At 44.4% G+C, this 13,582-nt stretch overlaps 2 protein-coding genes across 8 annotated transcripts; one reads left to right on the top strand and one right to left on the bottom strand.

Annotated features, from left to right (window-relative positions):
* Window positions 1-143: 143 nt before the first annotated feature.
* On the bottom strand, window positions 144-3,061 carry LOC112874798. Of its 4 annotated transcripts, none has more exons than XM_025938329.1 (5): window positions 2,594-3,061; window positions 2,239-2,284; window positions 2,029-2,126; window positions 965-1,281; window positions 144-868 (listed from the first exon to the last, which is right to left on the bottom strand). In XM_025938329.1, exons 1-5 carry the CDS (start codon window positions 2,626-2,628, stop codon window positions 309-311), a joined length of 1,056 nt encoding a protein of 351 aa, XP_025794114.1. In that variant the 5' UTR covers window positions 2,629-3,061; the 3' UTR covers window positions 144-308. The 4 variants fall into 4 exon arrangements, with proteins under 4 accessions (XP_025794114.1, XP_025794115.1, XP_025794117.1 ...); XM_025938330.1 differs by having other exon boundaries at window positions 2,755-3,060; XM_025938332.1 differs by having other exon boundaries at window positions 2,239-2,327; window positions 2,813-3,060.
* A 1,452-nt stretch (window positions 3,062-4,513) lies between these two features.
* Window positions 4,514-13,310, top strand: LOC112873533 (protein CHROMATIN REMODELING 24-like). 4 transcript variants are annotated; one of them, XM_025936517.1, is made up of 22 exons: window positions 4,514-4,781; window positions 6,112-6,187; window positions 6,266-6,486; window positions 6,582-7,474; window positions 7,754-7,884; window positions 7,973-8,027; window positions 8,207-8,443; window positions 8,513-8,568; window positions 8,666-8,756; window positions 9,381-9,518; window positions 9,604-9,687; window positions 9,819-10,028; window positions 10,120-10,191; window positions 10,831-10,911; window positions 10,986-11,104; window positions 11,206-11,317; window positions 11,688-11,756; window positions 11,839-11,933; window positions 12,311-12,439; window positions 12,580-12,651; window positions 12,738-12,870; window positions 12,957-13,310. In XM_025936517.1, exons 3-22 carry the CDS (start codon window positions 6,309-6,311, stop codon window positions 13,083-13,085), a joined length of 3,084 nt encoding a protein of 1,027 aa, XP_025792302.1. In that variant the 5' UTR covers window positions 4,514-4,781; window positions 6,112-6,187; window positions 6,266-6,308; the 3' UTR covers window positions 13,086-13,310. The 4 variants fall into 4 exon arrangements, with proteins under 4 accessions (XP_025792302.1, XP_025792303.1, XP_025792304.1 ...); XM_025936518.1 differs by lacking the exon at window positions 6,112-6,187; XM_025936516.1 differs by lacking the exon at window positions 4,514-4,781 and having other exon boundaries at window positions 5,736-6,187.
* Window positions 13,311-13,582: the final 272 nt, after the last annotated feature.

Here is a 13,582-nt window from a genome sequence, read left to right as displayed (position 1 = left end):
AATCTGCTTTATTTTTGTGGTAGCATGATCGATCTCATCTGCAGAGGGGATGGATTTTGACAAAAATCTTCTTGTTTTTGCCGGTTAGGCACTGCAAGCTCTGGGTCCTGCAGACTGCAGTGCAGTGCTTCGGTAGCGATCACTGATCACCAAACCATCTTTGGCTATCATCAGCTGTTTCAGCAGCAGATTAGCAGACAACCCTCAGACATCCGAGGCAAACGCGCCTGACTGACAATCCGCGATCTTAAATTTAACAAGCGTGATTTAACGGGCAATTATACGGCCAAGGCCGCGACACCTATCGCCTATCCTCGCTGCAGGCCGTGCCGCTCCATGACGCGGCGCGTGGCCAGGGCGGCCGCCTCGCCCGCCCGCGCCGTGCCGACCGCCATGATGGCCGCGAACTCCCGCTTTATCTCCTCCTGCACCCGGCTCTTCGCCTCCGCCAGGGGGTCCGGAGGCGCCGCCGTCTTTGCCGCCACCACTGCAGGCGCCGCGCCCACGTGGGCGGCGGCTGCCGGTGCTGCCGCGGGCTGCACCGCGGGTGGAACCACCGTGCCGCCGTCGTCGTCGCCGTTGCCCGCCGTCTTGCCAGCCTCCGGTTTGTCAGCGGCAGTCGGTCTCGCCTCGACGTCGTTCGCGGACGGAGCCTCCGGTTCGTCAGCAGCAGGCGATCTCGCCTCGACGTCGTTCGCGGACGGAGCCTCCGGTTTGTCAGCAGCGGGCGACCTTGCCTCGACGTCATTCGCGGACGGCCGCGTCGCGGTGGCGGCGGCGGCAACCGGGGCGGGAGCCGGCCTGATTTGCGGCGGCTGCGGCACGGCCCCGGCTCGCAAGCTCGTCTCCAGCCCCTGGATCATCGGCACTGCAAGAACCAATCAGTGAGCATCCAAGTCAGACTAGATTGATGCAAGATCCGGAATGTGAGCTCGCTACAAGCAGCTAGCCAGAGCTCTCTTACTTATCAGCGCGCCGATGGGGCTGTTCATCACTTCGTTCGGCAGCTCGAGGATGTAGCTTGGGAGTTTGGCGCCGGCGAGGAACTGAGCGGCCTCGTCGCTGAAGTTGTTGCAGTTGTGGCTGAGGAGGTTGTAGGTGGCCGGCGTGTAGCGGGGTCCGATCTCCCGGAGGAAGTCCTCGAACACCTCCCGGGGGACGTGGGTCACGCCGAGGTCCTCCACCAGGATGGGCGTGCCGTACGGCGTCCGGCCGGGCTGGCCCCGCTGGATGCCGCCGCCGAAGTAGTACTCGCGCCCGTAGACGACCACGCCGGTGTGCCTGTGACGATGACAGTGCGTCCATGTCAATGGCAAAATTCGCGAAATTCAGTAAAGGTGATTAATCCGGGCCAGAGGAAAACAAAGCTGAATCAGGGGCAAAGGAAAAACATTAGAACCATCTTGTCCATCGCATCATGCATGGTTCACACGAGTTCTCTATTCCAGTTTTGATAAGCAGCAAAAACATGTGCTACATTGGCTTGCATGAGAACTCTTAAGTCTTAACATGCCACATTGGCACCTACAGTTCTGGTGCTTTGCCGATTACAAAACTTACTTTAATTGAAGATATACTGCAGAAATCTGCAACAACACGCGGACATGCCCAGGAGAAACATATTGTTTAGTCCAGATAGATATGTACCCATTGTGGCCAAGGTTAGAGATGCCATACTCCCTTTGTTTTTAAATATCCGGCATTTAGGATAAGTTAAATTAGTTTACTCTTGAACTAGTTAGCTTGTCCTAATATTTAGAAACAGATGGAGTTACATGGTATAGCATATTTGTCACCTTGCCATTATGCCGCTACAAACACTAAAGTTAAAGGTTAATTAAAAAGGTAACAGCAGTAGAAAAAAAAAGGTAACAGCAGCAATGCGAATCGGCATGGCAAATTCGATATCTTCCCACAACTAGATAACTACTAAAGCAACACTAGGTGTCAATACAAACTCTTTCATAGGCAAATATCAGATACACAATGATCAGCAGGACGAAGAAAAAAGGAACCAGCAATGCTCACCAGATCGCCTCAATGGCCTTGCCGAGGATCGTCGCTGAAAGCTGCCGAGCCATCCCCTGGCTGAGATCATAGATGTGCAGCTTCACCGGGTACCCATTCTGCAGCACACGGCCACGCAAACCATCCATAACTCAGTTCAAATGCTTCTAAGGAGCAAACAGCAGCAGAATTCAGTAAACAAAATGGGAGGCAGAAGCCGCCCCCTACTACCTCTGCCATCTTCTCCGCCCGAGCTTGGCCCCCAAAGCAGCCGAACCTAGCAAGAATAAAGCAGCCGCATCGATGAGAACAGAACAGCACTGGACAAAGTAGTCAATGTCAATGGCAAGTCGAATAAAGATACGCTGAACAGACTATGAAATCGAAGTTCTTGCTGCGTATTTTTCCTTCTAATTTTCTATGAACTCGATTCTGACAAGGCTGAAGCTACGAGTTTCCCCGAATTCCACCGACAAAATCCACCTTCAAAGACAAGATCCTTTTTTTCGCCTAGCAACACGAAGCGTCGAATTGAGGAAAACAAGAGCAGGAGATTCCCCAAACCCCGCGATTTGGGCTGAATTACCTAGGAAAAGCGAATCTACTCCGTCGCTTGGCCATGGGCGGCTACAAAGCCCCAGGAGACCGAACAAAAGCCAAACAAGTAACTGGTAACCGAGAGCCCCCAGACTAGAGGTAAAATGAACGCAAGGAGAATTTGATCCGACAAGGAATCGATCGACGGACCAGTCGTGTGGAATTGTAGCACCGGGGGATTCTTTATCGGAGGAGGAGATGCAGATACCGGGGAGGGGTGTACGAAAGGGGAACGAATCGCCTCCGTCGACGACGGTTGCTTCCTCGCGCCGGAGTATCTGTTGCGTGGAGTGCAGAGGAGACAGGAGAAGAGGAATAATTCTAGTTGGTTGGTTGTTCGGATTGTGTAGAAACCAAGCGCTTCCGGCTTCTCGGCGGGGTGGTCGCGCCCATACGCAGACGGCGGCACCGTAAACCCGTCCCGCTCTTTGTGTTGCTCGATAAAACAAGTACTCCCTCCGTCCGTCCAGCTTCCTACCCAATCTATCTCAGGTCAAATATATATATATATAAATTAATATTATTTATAATACCAAATAATTATAATTAGATTTATCATAAAATATATTTTTACAGTGTACTTATTTAGAGCAATAAATGTTAAATATTTTTTATAAACTTAGCCAAACTTCCAAGAAAGTTTGACTCAATTCAAATCAAGAATTGCATTCTTTCTAGCTAGGATAGAGGTACGTTATTTAAAAGATTTTTTTTCTCTAAAATCATGGCTTAATGAAAGCAAACGAACATGATACTTAGCTTAGCTGGTAGTCTGATACACTGGCCAGGCTGAGCTAGGAGAGAATTTTTTATAATCAAATGTTGCAAGTTATTCAGGATGCCACTGTCTGAAGGTTCTTTAGATAATGAAAGAGAAGCAGCAGTTGCTATCTGAAGTATACAAGGTAACAACTTCAAGCTAATACTAAGCGATATGCATACATACCCATCAGCTCGTGCGTCCGGTATCTTCAATTTCAGATGCTGATATATCAGAATTTGTTAAAGATAGCTTCCCTTCCGTCGCTTCTCTGCGTTTCCTACCTTGCTCGTCCTTCTGCCCGGAAGAGGTGTATCCCATCCATTTTTATGGGATCCCGTTTTCATCTGAGAGAATCTCTTATATTCATCATGTATTAATGATGTACGAAAAAGACCCAATAACTATATCAAACATGCTCTCTAGCTCCTCAACACCAATAGATCACCCCATAGTCTAACTTTAGGAAACATCAAATCGTAATGACATTTTCGCAATAATAACTTGCGCAATGGCTAATAGTGTTGTTTGGACATGGGATAAATGGCGGTTGAACAACCATGTGTCCCTATAAATTTTTCGGTTTCCGCTTATTTCGTAAGCTCGTATAATCCGTTGGGAGAAATTTGAATTTTTACCACCACAAATATTGGACTTTGCAAAACCATTTGAAGCATTGACACATTGATTTCATCGCTATTTTCTCTTTTTACTGGTTGGTAAAACATGGAATTACCGTGAAGGCCGGGATCTTGACATGGACAGAGTACCGGTGGTGATTGGTAGAGGGCGGCCCTTCCCACATGCTAGACGTCCAGACCGGTGGCGTGCGCATTTTTCTCGCAAATAGCTTCAATCGCAGCGATCACATGCAAAAAAAAAAACACAAGCAGTTATACACATAAGCAAAGAGTTATTTGATCCTTTTCTGTGCTTGTAAATGCAAAAAGAAATAAAAAGCCAATATAAGGGAGAAAATGGCATTAAAATCAATATGTCAACATTTCAAGTGCAATTTCAGGAAGCCCATCTTTATAATGGCAATTAACGCGAAGCTTGATGTTTGCCACGGTAAAAATTCAAATTTATCACCCCGTTTCTGCTCGCGTTCTAGACTATCCCGTTTCCACCGGCGCCCGCTTGCATTCTGACCCATTCCCGCCGCCTTCATCGTTCCTGCAGGCCGCAGCGGCGGCTCGGCGTCGCTCGCCGCCACCGGAGCGCCGCCGCTTGGCACCGGCGCCAATCTTCTGGATCCACCATTCTCTTCCTTCTCCTGCTCGTGGGTCCGGGATTCAACCCAAACTCGCCGTCGGCTCCTCCACTATCAAACCCTAAGCGGGCCTGCCGGCTTCGGCGGCGAATTGCCGGCCAAGAAGGCACGCTCTGGTGCGCGCCGCCCTCACCATCCTGCTCGGTATGTGTATCGTGTTTGTCAGCTTGTTCTTGATCTTGATTTGGTTTGTCCTTGAGGAATTGTCAGTCCTTGATTGATACGAATACGATTGCTAACTGGTAGAAAATACGGAGCAATGTCTCTGGATCACTGGATGAATACCTCCAAAGTTTCTGAAATTACTGATGGACTACTCTGATGCTGCTACAGTTGAGATCGCGAATTATAAATTCAGGGTTTTATTCCTAAGCTTATCTGTTTGGTCGATTGTCTTTGTATAAAGACAGGTAACATACACCTTGTTTGGGGGCAAACTTGTAGTACAATCTTGGCCACACTAGAAAATGCAAAATTGTTCAATATTGTTGATTAAGTGTAGGTTCAGTTTCCAGTATCTTTGGGCCTCATGTAAGTGCCATGCAGCAATTCTTCGTTAGTTCATTATCAAGTGTTACTTGTTGATCTGCACATCAGTTCGTCACACATATCTCATGAACATGTGGAGTTGTGGACAGTGAACATTACGGCATTACCTGGTCCACATAATACTAGGCTAAATTTCTGCGAGAACCTTGGGTTAGAGTTGGCTCCATTCCTGCTAGTGCTAGCTAGATACAATGGTTCGAAATAGCCATGTGACTCATTTAGTTGTCTAACATATGGAGCAGCTAGTAATCTTCTTGATATATATATATATATGTGTGTGTGTGTGTGTGTGTGTGTGCTCATGTCGAACAGTAATGCTTATGGATCTTTCTAAAGATTACAAGCACGTGTGTGTACTGCAAGTGTCCTCTGTCAGCTAAATGTTGTATACCAAACACTGATGCTTGTTTGTTTCATTCTCTGCGATCTCTGGTTTGGGGCTGTAAGCTAACAATTACTACTGCACTTTAATAATCTTCCAGTCAAATATATACAAACATTCAATGGTAGTAGTTTCTTTCTCAGATCTTCCAAGGTGCATCGAGTAACAGCAGAATGGTTCAATATTTTCCCCAACTATGCATGTAATGAGCACCAGGATATAAGCAACTTTATGAAGATTTCTTGTCACTAAACACTACTGATAAGTTTTTGTCTATACATATCTGACAAATCACTCACTATTCATAGAGCAATCACTCCCTTGTTGATGCTAGGTAGCTATGCAGGATAATTTTCCATACTCCTTCTGATGTCCTGTTGTAAAATTCAACCCCCTTTTGTCTTCTGGTCTGGCAGTACACTGGTCTGGTCAGGGTCATATGGATCATGGATGCTACTGCTACTCAAGGGAACTCTTGTAGTTGAGATCCTTTGTACATGTTCTATCTGATTTGAACTTCTGTGCTTGCCTTGTTGATGCAAGGAAGCTTTGCAGGACTATAGCATTATTAATTTAAAACTTCTATGCTTGCCCTTGTGGATGCAAGGTAGCTTTGCAGGTGGTATCATTTGTTCAAATTTTCCATACTCCTTATGATGTCCTGTTGTTAGTCCAATCCCTTGTTTGTGAATTTCAGGACCGCGCATTGATTCAATTCCATTCCTCGGCAGGCGGCTGGGATGGCGTCCCCCCCGCCATTCAACATCTGTGACGATCTCGATGACGAGCCGGCCACCACCGTCCACGCCGATCGCCATCACCCTGCCGGTGCCCCCACGCCCAACGGCCTTAACGACCGCCTCCTCCGCCTCACCCACAGCCGCCAAGACCCTAACCCTAACCCCAATCTGCCTCCAGGTACTGTACACCCTTCTCGCTTGCTCGCCTGTCTCCCTATCACCCCGCCCATCAATCTATAATCCACTAATTCCATTTGCCCCCGTTTCTCGCAGAAGCCCCCACTGAAGAAGCCAGGAAGGTCAAGCTCGCTGGCCGCCCCCGCCTATGCAAGCTCGCCGGCCCCGCCACTCAGCAATTGGAGGAGGAGGAGCAGCAGCAGGACGATGGCCACAGCATCCGTGACATCCTGGACGATCTCACCACCCGCCTCGACTCGCTGTCCGTCCACAAGCCCAACCCTACCGCGAGGCCAAGAGAAGAGCAGCTCGCCCCCCTGCCGTGCGACATCACCGCTGACCCAGATGACCAGAGCGCCGAGGATGGGGATCCCCATGCTGGCGTCTCCACACCCCTTCAGATTTCTAGCTCTGATGAAGCTGCTACACCCATAGCCAGGCGGGCTGAGGCCAAGCCAGAAACTACTTCAGTCGCCTCAGCCTTTACTGATTATGCTTGTAGTGAGGTCCCCCGTGGCAAGGGAAAGAGCAAAAGTACCAAGGATGTGGGGAGGACAGATACGGTGTCAAAGGCCTCATCCTTCATTGATTCTGATTCCAATTACAATGACGGTGATGAGGAGGAAGGAACATCATCAATACCTTATGCTGCTAAGCATGTCAGAAGGAAGGCATTCACAAGGAGACCAACCAAGGCCTCGACATTCAGGAACAATGATTACAGCAGCGATGACGTCCTGTGTCAGGAGAAGGAAAACTGTGAACTTGTGGAGAACGATGCTGAGGACGTTGGATGGGAGAAGATGGAGGACTTCAAGATGGAGCCAACTGGAACTGTTGCAACATCCAAGCCATACAAGCTCCCGGGAAGGATATTCAAGATGCTTTACCCTCATCAGCGTGAGGGCCTCCGATGGCTCTGGGTTCTGCACTGCAGGGGAACCGGAGGGATCCTAGGGGATGACATGGGCCTTGGCAAGACCATGCAGGTTCGTCACGCTCATCTCCCCTTCTTTTGATTATACACTTTTCTTGATCTTTTTAGTGTTTTCTTGTTCATGCCATTTGAATTCATTAAGGCTTAGGGAGCTGAGATTAGTTCTCTTCAGACAGAAGCATACAACGCTTTTGTTGCTATATACATACTTAGTCAGTTCCCAGTTGGCTTCATATTGTGAATTTTGTTGACAGTTCTCATCCTTTGCCACCGGTTCATTTAGTTGTGGAATCCACTAATGGAAGCATGCTACCTTATTTGTGCTGTGAAGGTTTCTGCATTTCTGGCTGGATTGTTTCATTCTCGCTTAATCAAGAGGGTTCTCATTGTTGCTCCAAAGACACTTCTGGCTCATTGGACCAAGGAGCTCTCAGTTGTTGGCCTTAAACATAAGATCAGAGAGTATAGAACACTATATCTTCTATCCAATTCATATGATCCAAGTCCTGTTAGTTGGTGCTAATCATCTATCCCTTTCCATTTTTGGCAGCTACTCTGGCCCCAGCACAAATATTCGCAATTATGAGCTTCAGTATGCCTTCAAGGTAAGTTCTTCTACCATAAGGATCACTTGGTCTGGCTTTCTGTAACTTTACGACGTGCAACACTTTGAAAATTTGACTACCCAACCATTTTTTCATATCACCATCTAGAACAAATTCCTGAATCCCTCTCAAGATGTTGTAATTAATTCTAGCAAATATTTAACTCCATCTTTCCATAGGAGGGTGGTATCCTCCTAACAACCTATGACATTGTACGGAACAATTACAAGCTGATAAGAGGCAATTCCTACAACAATTTTGATGATGATGAGGAAGGAACATTGTGGAATTATGTCATTCTTGATGAGGGGCATCTAATAAAAAACAATAAGACACAAAGAGCCCAAAGCTTGTTTGAAATACCTTGTTCCCATCGCATTGTGATCAGTGGGACACCTATCCAAAATAACTTGAAGGTATCCCTTATCCCCTTCCTCAATTCCTCAAACAATATGCTTTGCGGTGGACCTGATTATTTATTGCAGGAAATGTGGGCTCTGTTCAATTTCTGCTGCCCGGATGTCTTGGGTGATAAACAACAGTAATTTCATACATTCAATTACTCTCTATTGTTCCTGCATTCTCAAAGTTGCTTGAATTCACAATCTTGTGTCCTTTATTTCTCTATGTTACTACAGATTCAAAACAAGGTATGAGATGGCTATCCTTCGAGGAAATGACAAGAATGCTACCACTCGAGAGAAGCACGTAGGCTCAAATGTAGCTAAGGTAGTAACTTCTATCTTGAACTTCTTCTGTTCATAATATACTAATATATGGATGGTGTGTGACTCCGGCTTCCCTGCTATTGTGGTATATTCCAGTACTGTATAAGAAAATTGCCAAAAGGGAGCTGTACAACAGAGAGAAAACAACAACTGATAGAAATGAAAACTAATAACAAAGAGAAAGAAGAGGACTATACAGAGCAAACTCTCAGAAAGAAAGATTAAGGGGGAGAGTTTAGCCAAGTTAGGATATGGCTGGTCTTTTACTTACTGAATCTGTAGGCTTGAAGCACAACTTCATCATTGACTTTGATAAGGTAACACAGTTAGGTATCAACAAATTGTGATACAAGTGACTCATTCATATACCAACTAGGTACTAGATTCATCTTTGATTGGACCCTTGAAAGCAATGCATACGCTACACTGAGATTTAAGATTAACTGTGATCTACTTTCAGTTGAAGCAATAAGATGGCAAACGTGTTAAATTAAGCCTTTGTAGTTTGCTCCCTTTTATGTGCTCACCACTCCAAATTAATCCAAATTAATACTCTTAAGTATGTTGCTCATTAATTGATATAATTTATTGTGTTTTTTGGTTGGTTTTGAACTACATTTCACAGGAACTAAGAGAGCGGATCAAGCCATACTTTTTGCGACGCATGAAAAGTGAAGTATTCCTTGATAGTGGTGCATCAGAAGAAAAAACGTTAGCGAAGAAGAATGAGTTAATTGTTTGGCTGAAGTTAACGGCTTGCCAGGTTTGACTCTAGTGCCATTCTTGTAAAAAATTGCTTGAACTATTGGTTAATTGATGTTTTGCTGATGTCCTTTCTATGGGCACAGAGGAAGTTATATGAAGCTTTTCTAAAAAGTGAGTTGGTTCATTTAGCTGTACAACCAAAGGGATCACCACTGGCTGCAATCACAGTAAGATCACCTTTTTTTCTTTATAGTGATACTCGTTACCTTCTCTGCCTACATGTTTTCTGTTCATTTAGGGTCTTGGGCATGTTTATTGGTGTAATTATGTTTCATGCATTGTTTTATTCTCTCCACAGATATTGAAGAAAATATGCGATCACCCGCTTCTACTGACTAAGAAAGCTGCTGAAGGTGTCTTGGAAGGAATGGATGAAATGCTGAATGATCAAGACATTGGATTGGTAGAAAAAATGGCCATGAACCTTGCAGATATTGCTCACGATGATGATGCGCTGGAAGTTGGTCAGGATGTCTCATGCAAACTATCATTCATCATGTCCTTGTTGGTAAGTATTATTGGACGCATGCCTATTTTGGATGTTGTCTATGTATTTGGCCCTAATGATTAATTCAAATAAGTAATATCTGATGTTGCAGCGGAACCTTGTTAAAGAGGGGCATCATGTTTTAATCTTTTCGCAGACCCGTAAAATGCTGAACCTTATTCAGGTATGTTTTTGCTATTTTAATTCTTTTGTGCTTCACCGTGCCTTAGCACATTTGCACATGGCACTTTCTTTTTAGATTGCATTTCTTCTATACATTGATCAGTTGCTGCTTAGATCCATTAATTCCTTCGGAAGTTACTCGTTTCAGTGCACATGGATAAGCTCTATATCTGGAAAAGGACATATATGACTAGTTGCCTTTTGTAAATGTTTGGTGAAACCAAAATACATGGACTCATTACTATCACATTTGTGCAAGCTGAAGGTGTAACATCTTATCCTGTTCCGGTTGTCTTTGAAGCTTTAGTACTGTCATTGGTAATCACTGCTGCATCAATATAGAGCTTTCTTTTCCCTCTGGTAGAGTTTGAGATACACTTCTTTAGAAGAACTTAAGCAATTGGTCTGATAACGTTATCATTAGCTTGCCAGTAGACTTTTTATTGTGATCTACTTCTGGCATAAAGCATCAGTGATGGATTGGCATTTTGGCACCAGCATGTTCTTGCAATCGTCATTGACAGTTTCTTTGTCAACAAGTATATCTGTTGTCACAATTTTTTTCTTCTTTTTGTAAAATGATTACCTACTTTTTTGGCTTATTAGCTCAACGGTTTCTGTTGTTGTCTTGTTGTAACAGGAAGCCATATTATTAGAGGGCTACAAGTTTTTACGCATTGATGGCACAACAAAGGTTTCTGATCGGGAAAGGATTGTGAAGGTTCTCTCCATGAGCTTTGTGTCATAGAGTCAGCCATATCTGCTTTGTTGCTTACATGTACTTGCATCCTCCAGGACTTCCAAGAGGGTCCTGGAGCTCCAATATTTTTACTAACCACACAAGTTGGTGGACTTGGACTTACGCTCACCAAGGCAGCACGCGTCATAGTAGTTGATCCTGCTTGGAACCCAAGGTATCTGAACAATGACACATAACTGCACCACTTAAGTTTTCTTGAATAGATGTTTAGCACTACAAGTTTTTATCCTTACACACTTGTTTTTATATTTACAGTACAGACAATCAAAGTGTAGATCGCGCTTACCGGATTGGCCAGACCAAAGATGTGATTGTATACCGCTTGATGACATCTGCAACCATTGAAGAAAAGATATACAAATCACAGGTTCAAATATCAGTTCTTATCTGCTGGTTTGTTGAAACAATTATTAGGAGTATGAGCTTTCTATACATGGTTTTACCTGGTGAAATTTTTGTTACATCCTTGTGTTTCTCTCTGCAACAGCATAGACCCTACTACTGAAATTTGATTTCTAGGTGTAGAGTCTGCTACTGGTTTTTGTTGATGTGAATGTAATGTGTGTACTTGGATGTCCTTTTTACCATGCTGTGCTCACAACTCTTTATTTCATGGATTTCATGGATTTCTCCAGCTTTGTGCTTCCATCTAGCAAATCACTTATATATTTTTCTTTTGTAAAAGAATATGTGAAAGGAAAACTAGACTGAGTAGTGAGAGATGATCTTTTATCCAGGTTTTCAAGGGGGCTTTGTTCAGGACAGCTACAGAGCAAAAAGAGCAAACACGTTACTTCAGCAAGAGTGTACTTGTCCTGATTCTATTTCTTGTCATTGTTTGCTCAATCTCCTACTAGATACTTATGGCTATCTTGTTTGTAACCTCAGGAGATTCAAGAGCTTTTTAGTTTGCCACAACAAGGTTTTGATGTTTCCCTCACACAAAAGCAGTTGCAAGAAGAGCATGGTCAACAAGTTGTTATGTAAGAGATCTGTTTTAATTGAACTCCGTTTGATTGTAGCACAGTTAATTTGATCTTGATGGTACAGTCTTATGTGTCACTATGTAGATAATGAATGGCTACCATAATAATTTTGTTTACATTATCACATAAATCTGAAATGTTCCTGCGGTGTAAACAAGGCACAACCTGCACACTGCAAAATTTTGAATTTCCTTCATGAATTTAGTAGACATTTTGATGTGCATGAGGCATTCTTTTTTTACAGAAGACAATGCAGTGCCCTATAAAAATGTTGCTGCCTGTTTTTTAGATGAATTTTCTGCTCAATCTGTGTGCAGTAGTTACTCATAATTCCAGGTTTACTGAGAATTATTGAGAAGTTATGCATCTTACAGGGATGAGTCCTTGAGGCAGCATATACAGTTTCTGGAGCAACAAGGAATAGCCGGCGTTAGCCATCACAGCCTCCTGTTCTCTAAAACAGCAACCCTGCCCACATTGAGTGAGAGTGATGCAGTGGACAGGTTAGCCTTACTGCTAGCATAGCATGTGCTTCTTTTGGTTAATAAAGGATATCATGCTTTTGAGGGCGTCTCCAGTTCCTTGTATTATATTAATGTGTGCTCTTGTTATTATTGTATATAAACTGGCACGGTACGTGCAGCAAACCTCGAAGAATGCCCATGATGCCCCAGCACTATTACAAGGGATCCTCATCTGACTATGTTGCCGGCGGGCAAGGATCCTAATCTGAAGTATTGTTTTTCTATTTTGTGTAGGTTTGGTCGGTTGAAACTTTGTGTTTCCATTTTGCATGTGTAGGGTGGCTTTTGCATTGAAGCCAAAAGATGGAAAATTCACTGCTCCAAGGTACTCCCCAAGCAACAGAAGTGCAGAGAGTCCTGAAGAGATTAAAGCAAGAATCGACCGGCTTTCAGAGACTCTCTCCAATGCGGTAACTCTCTCTCTGTCAAGTGGATCTTCGCATTCAGCTTGATGCATATATCATGGTATGAGAAGTAAACAAATTGTTGAATTTAGGCACTGGTGTCGAAGCTACCAGACTGTGGGGAGAAGATAAGGAGGCAGATAAGTGAGCTGGATGAGAAGCTGACTTCTGCGGAGGAGGAGAAGAAAGGGGCCACCGAAGTGATCTGCTTGGATGATTAGAGCGCAGATATGGAGAGCATAGTGTTGTCGGTTTAGGCTGTCGATTTTCTGATGTTGAAGTAGTGTCCGTTTATAATCTGGCTGGCTGGCTGAGGGGGACTGGGGGAGTGTGTTTTGAAGCACGCAGCAGCGTATTGATGGGATGTTGTGTTGCTACTTGCTAGTACATGAAAGAAACCAGGGATGTCTCGTACTTTTATGGGAACTGGTTGAGCAGTCATTTCATATCAGCCTTCTCAGTTTGGTATTGAAGCAGAAAAGGATTTAATAATAAATTTAATATGCCTAAACAAGCTGAACTTGCTATCCTCTCCACCAGACAGAACAAGGAGCCTTATTTCAACTTGTCCAAAGCGGTGTTCCTTCCACAAAAACTCAAAGCAAAGGCCGGTGGGGATTACTAGGAGTTATGAGACAGCAAATCATACCACAATTGTGCAAGAATTACAGCACGAAAGAACCTGAAATTACAGGTCCAGCTATGATATTGATATGGA

The sequence above is a fragment of the Panicum hallii genome, chromosome 9 (genome assembly GCF_002211085.1).
Source record: "Panicum hallii strain FIL2 chromosome 9, PHallii_v3.1, whole genome shotgun sequence".
NCBI classification, from domain to species: Eukaryota; Viridiplantae; Streptophyta; class Magnoliopsida; order Poales; family Poaceae; genus Panicum; species Panicum hallii.
Note: the sequence above shows the minus strand (reverse complement) of the source record. Positions and strands in the feature narration are given on the sequence as shown.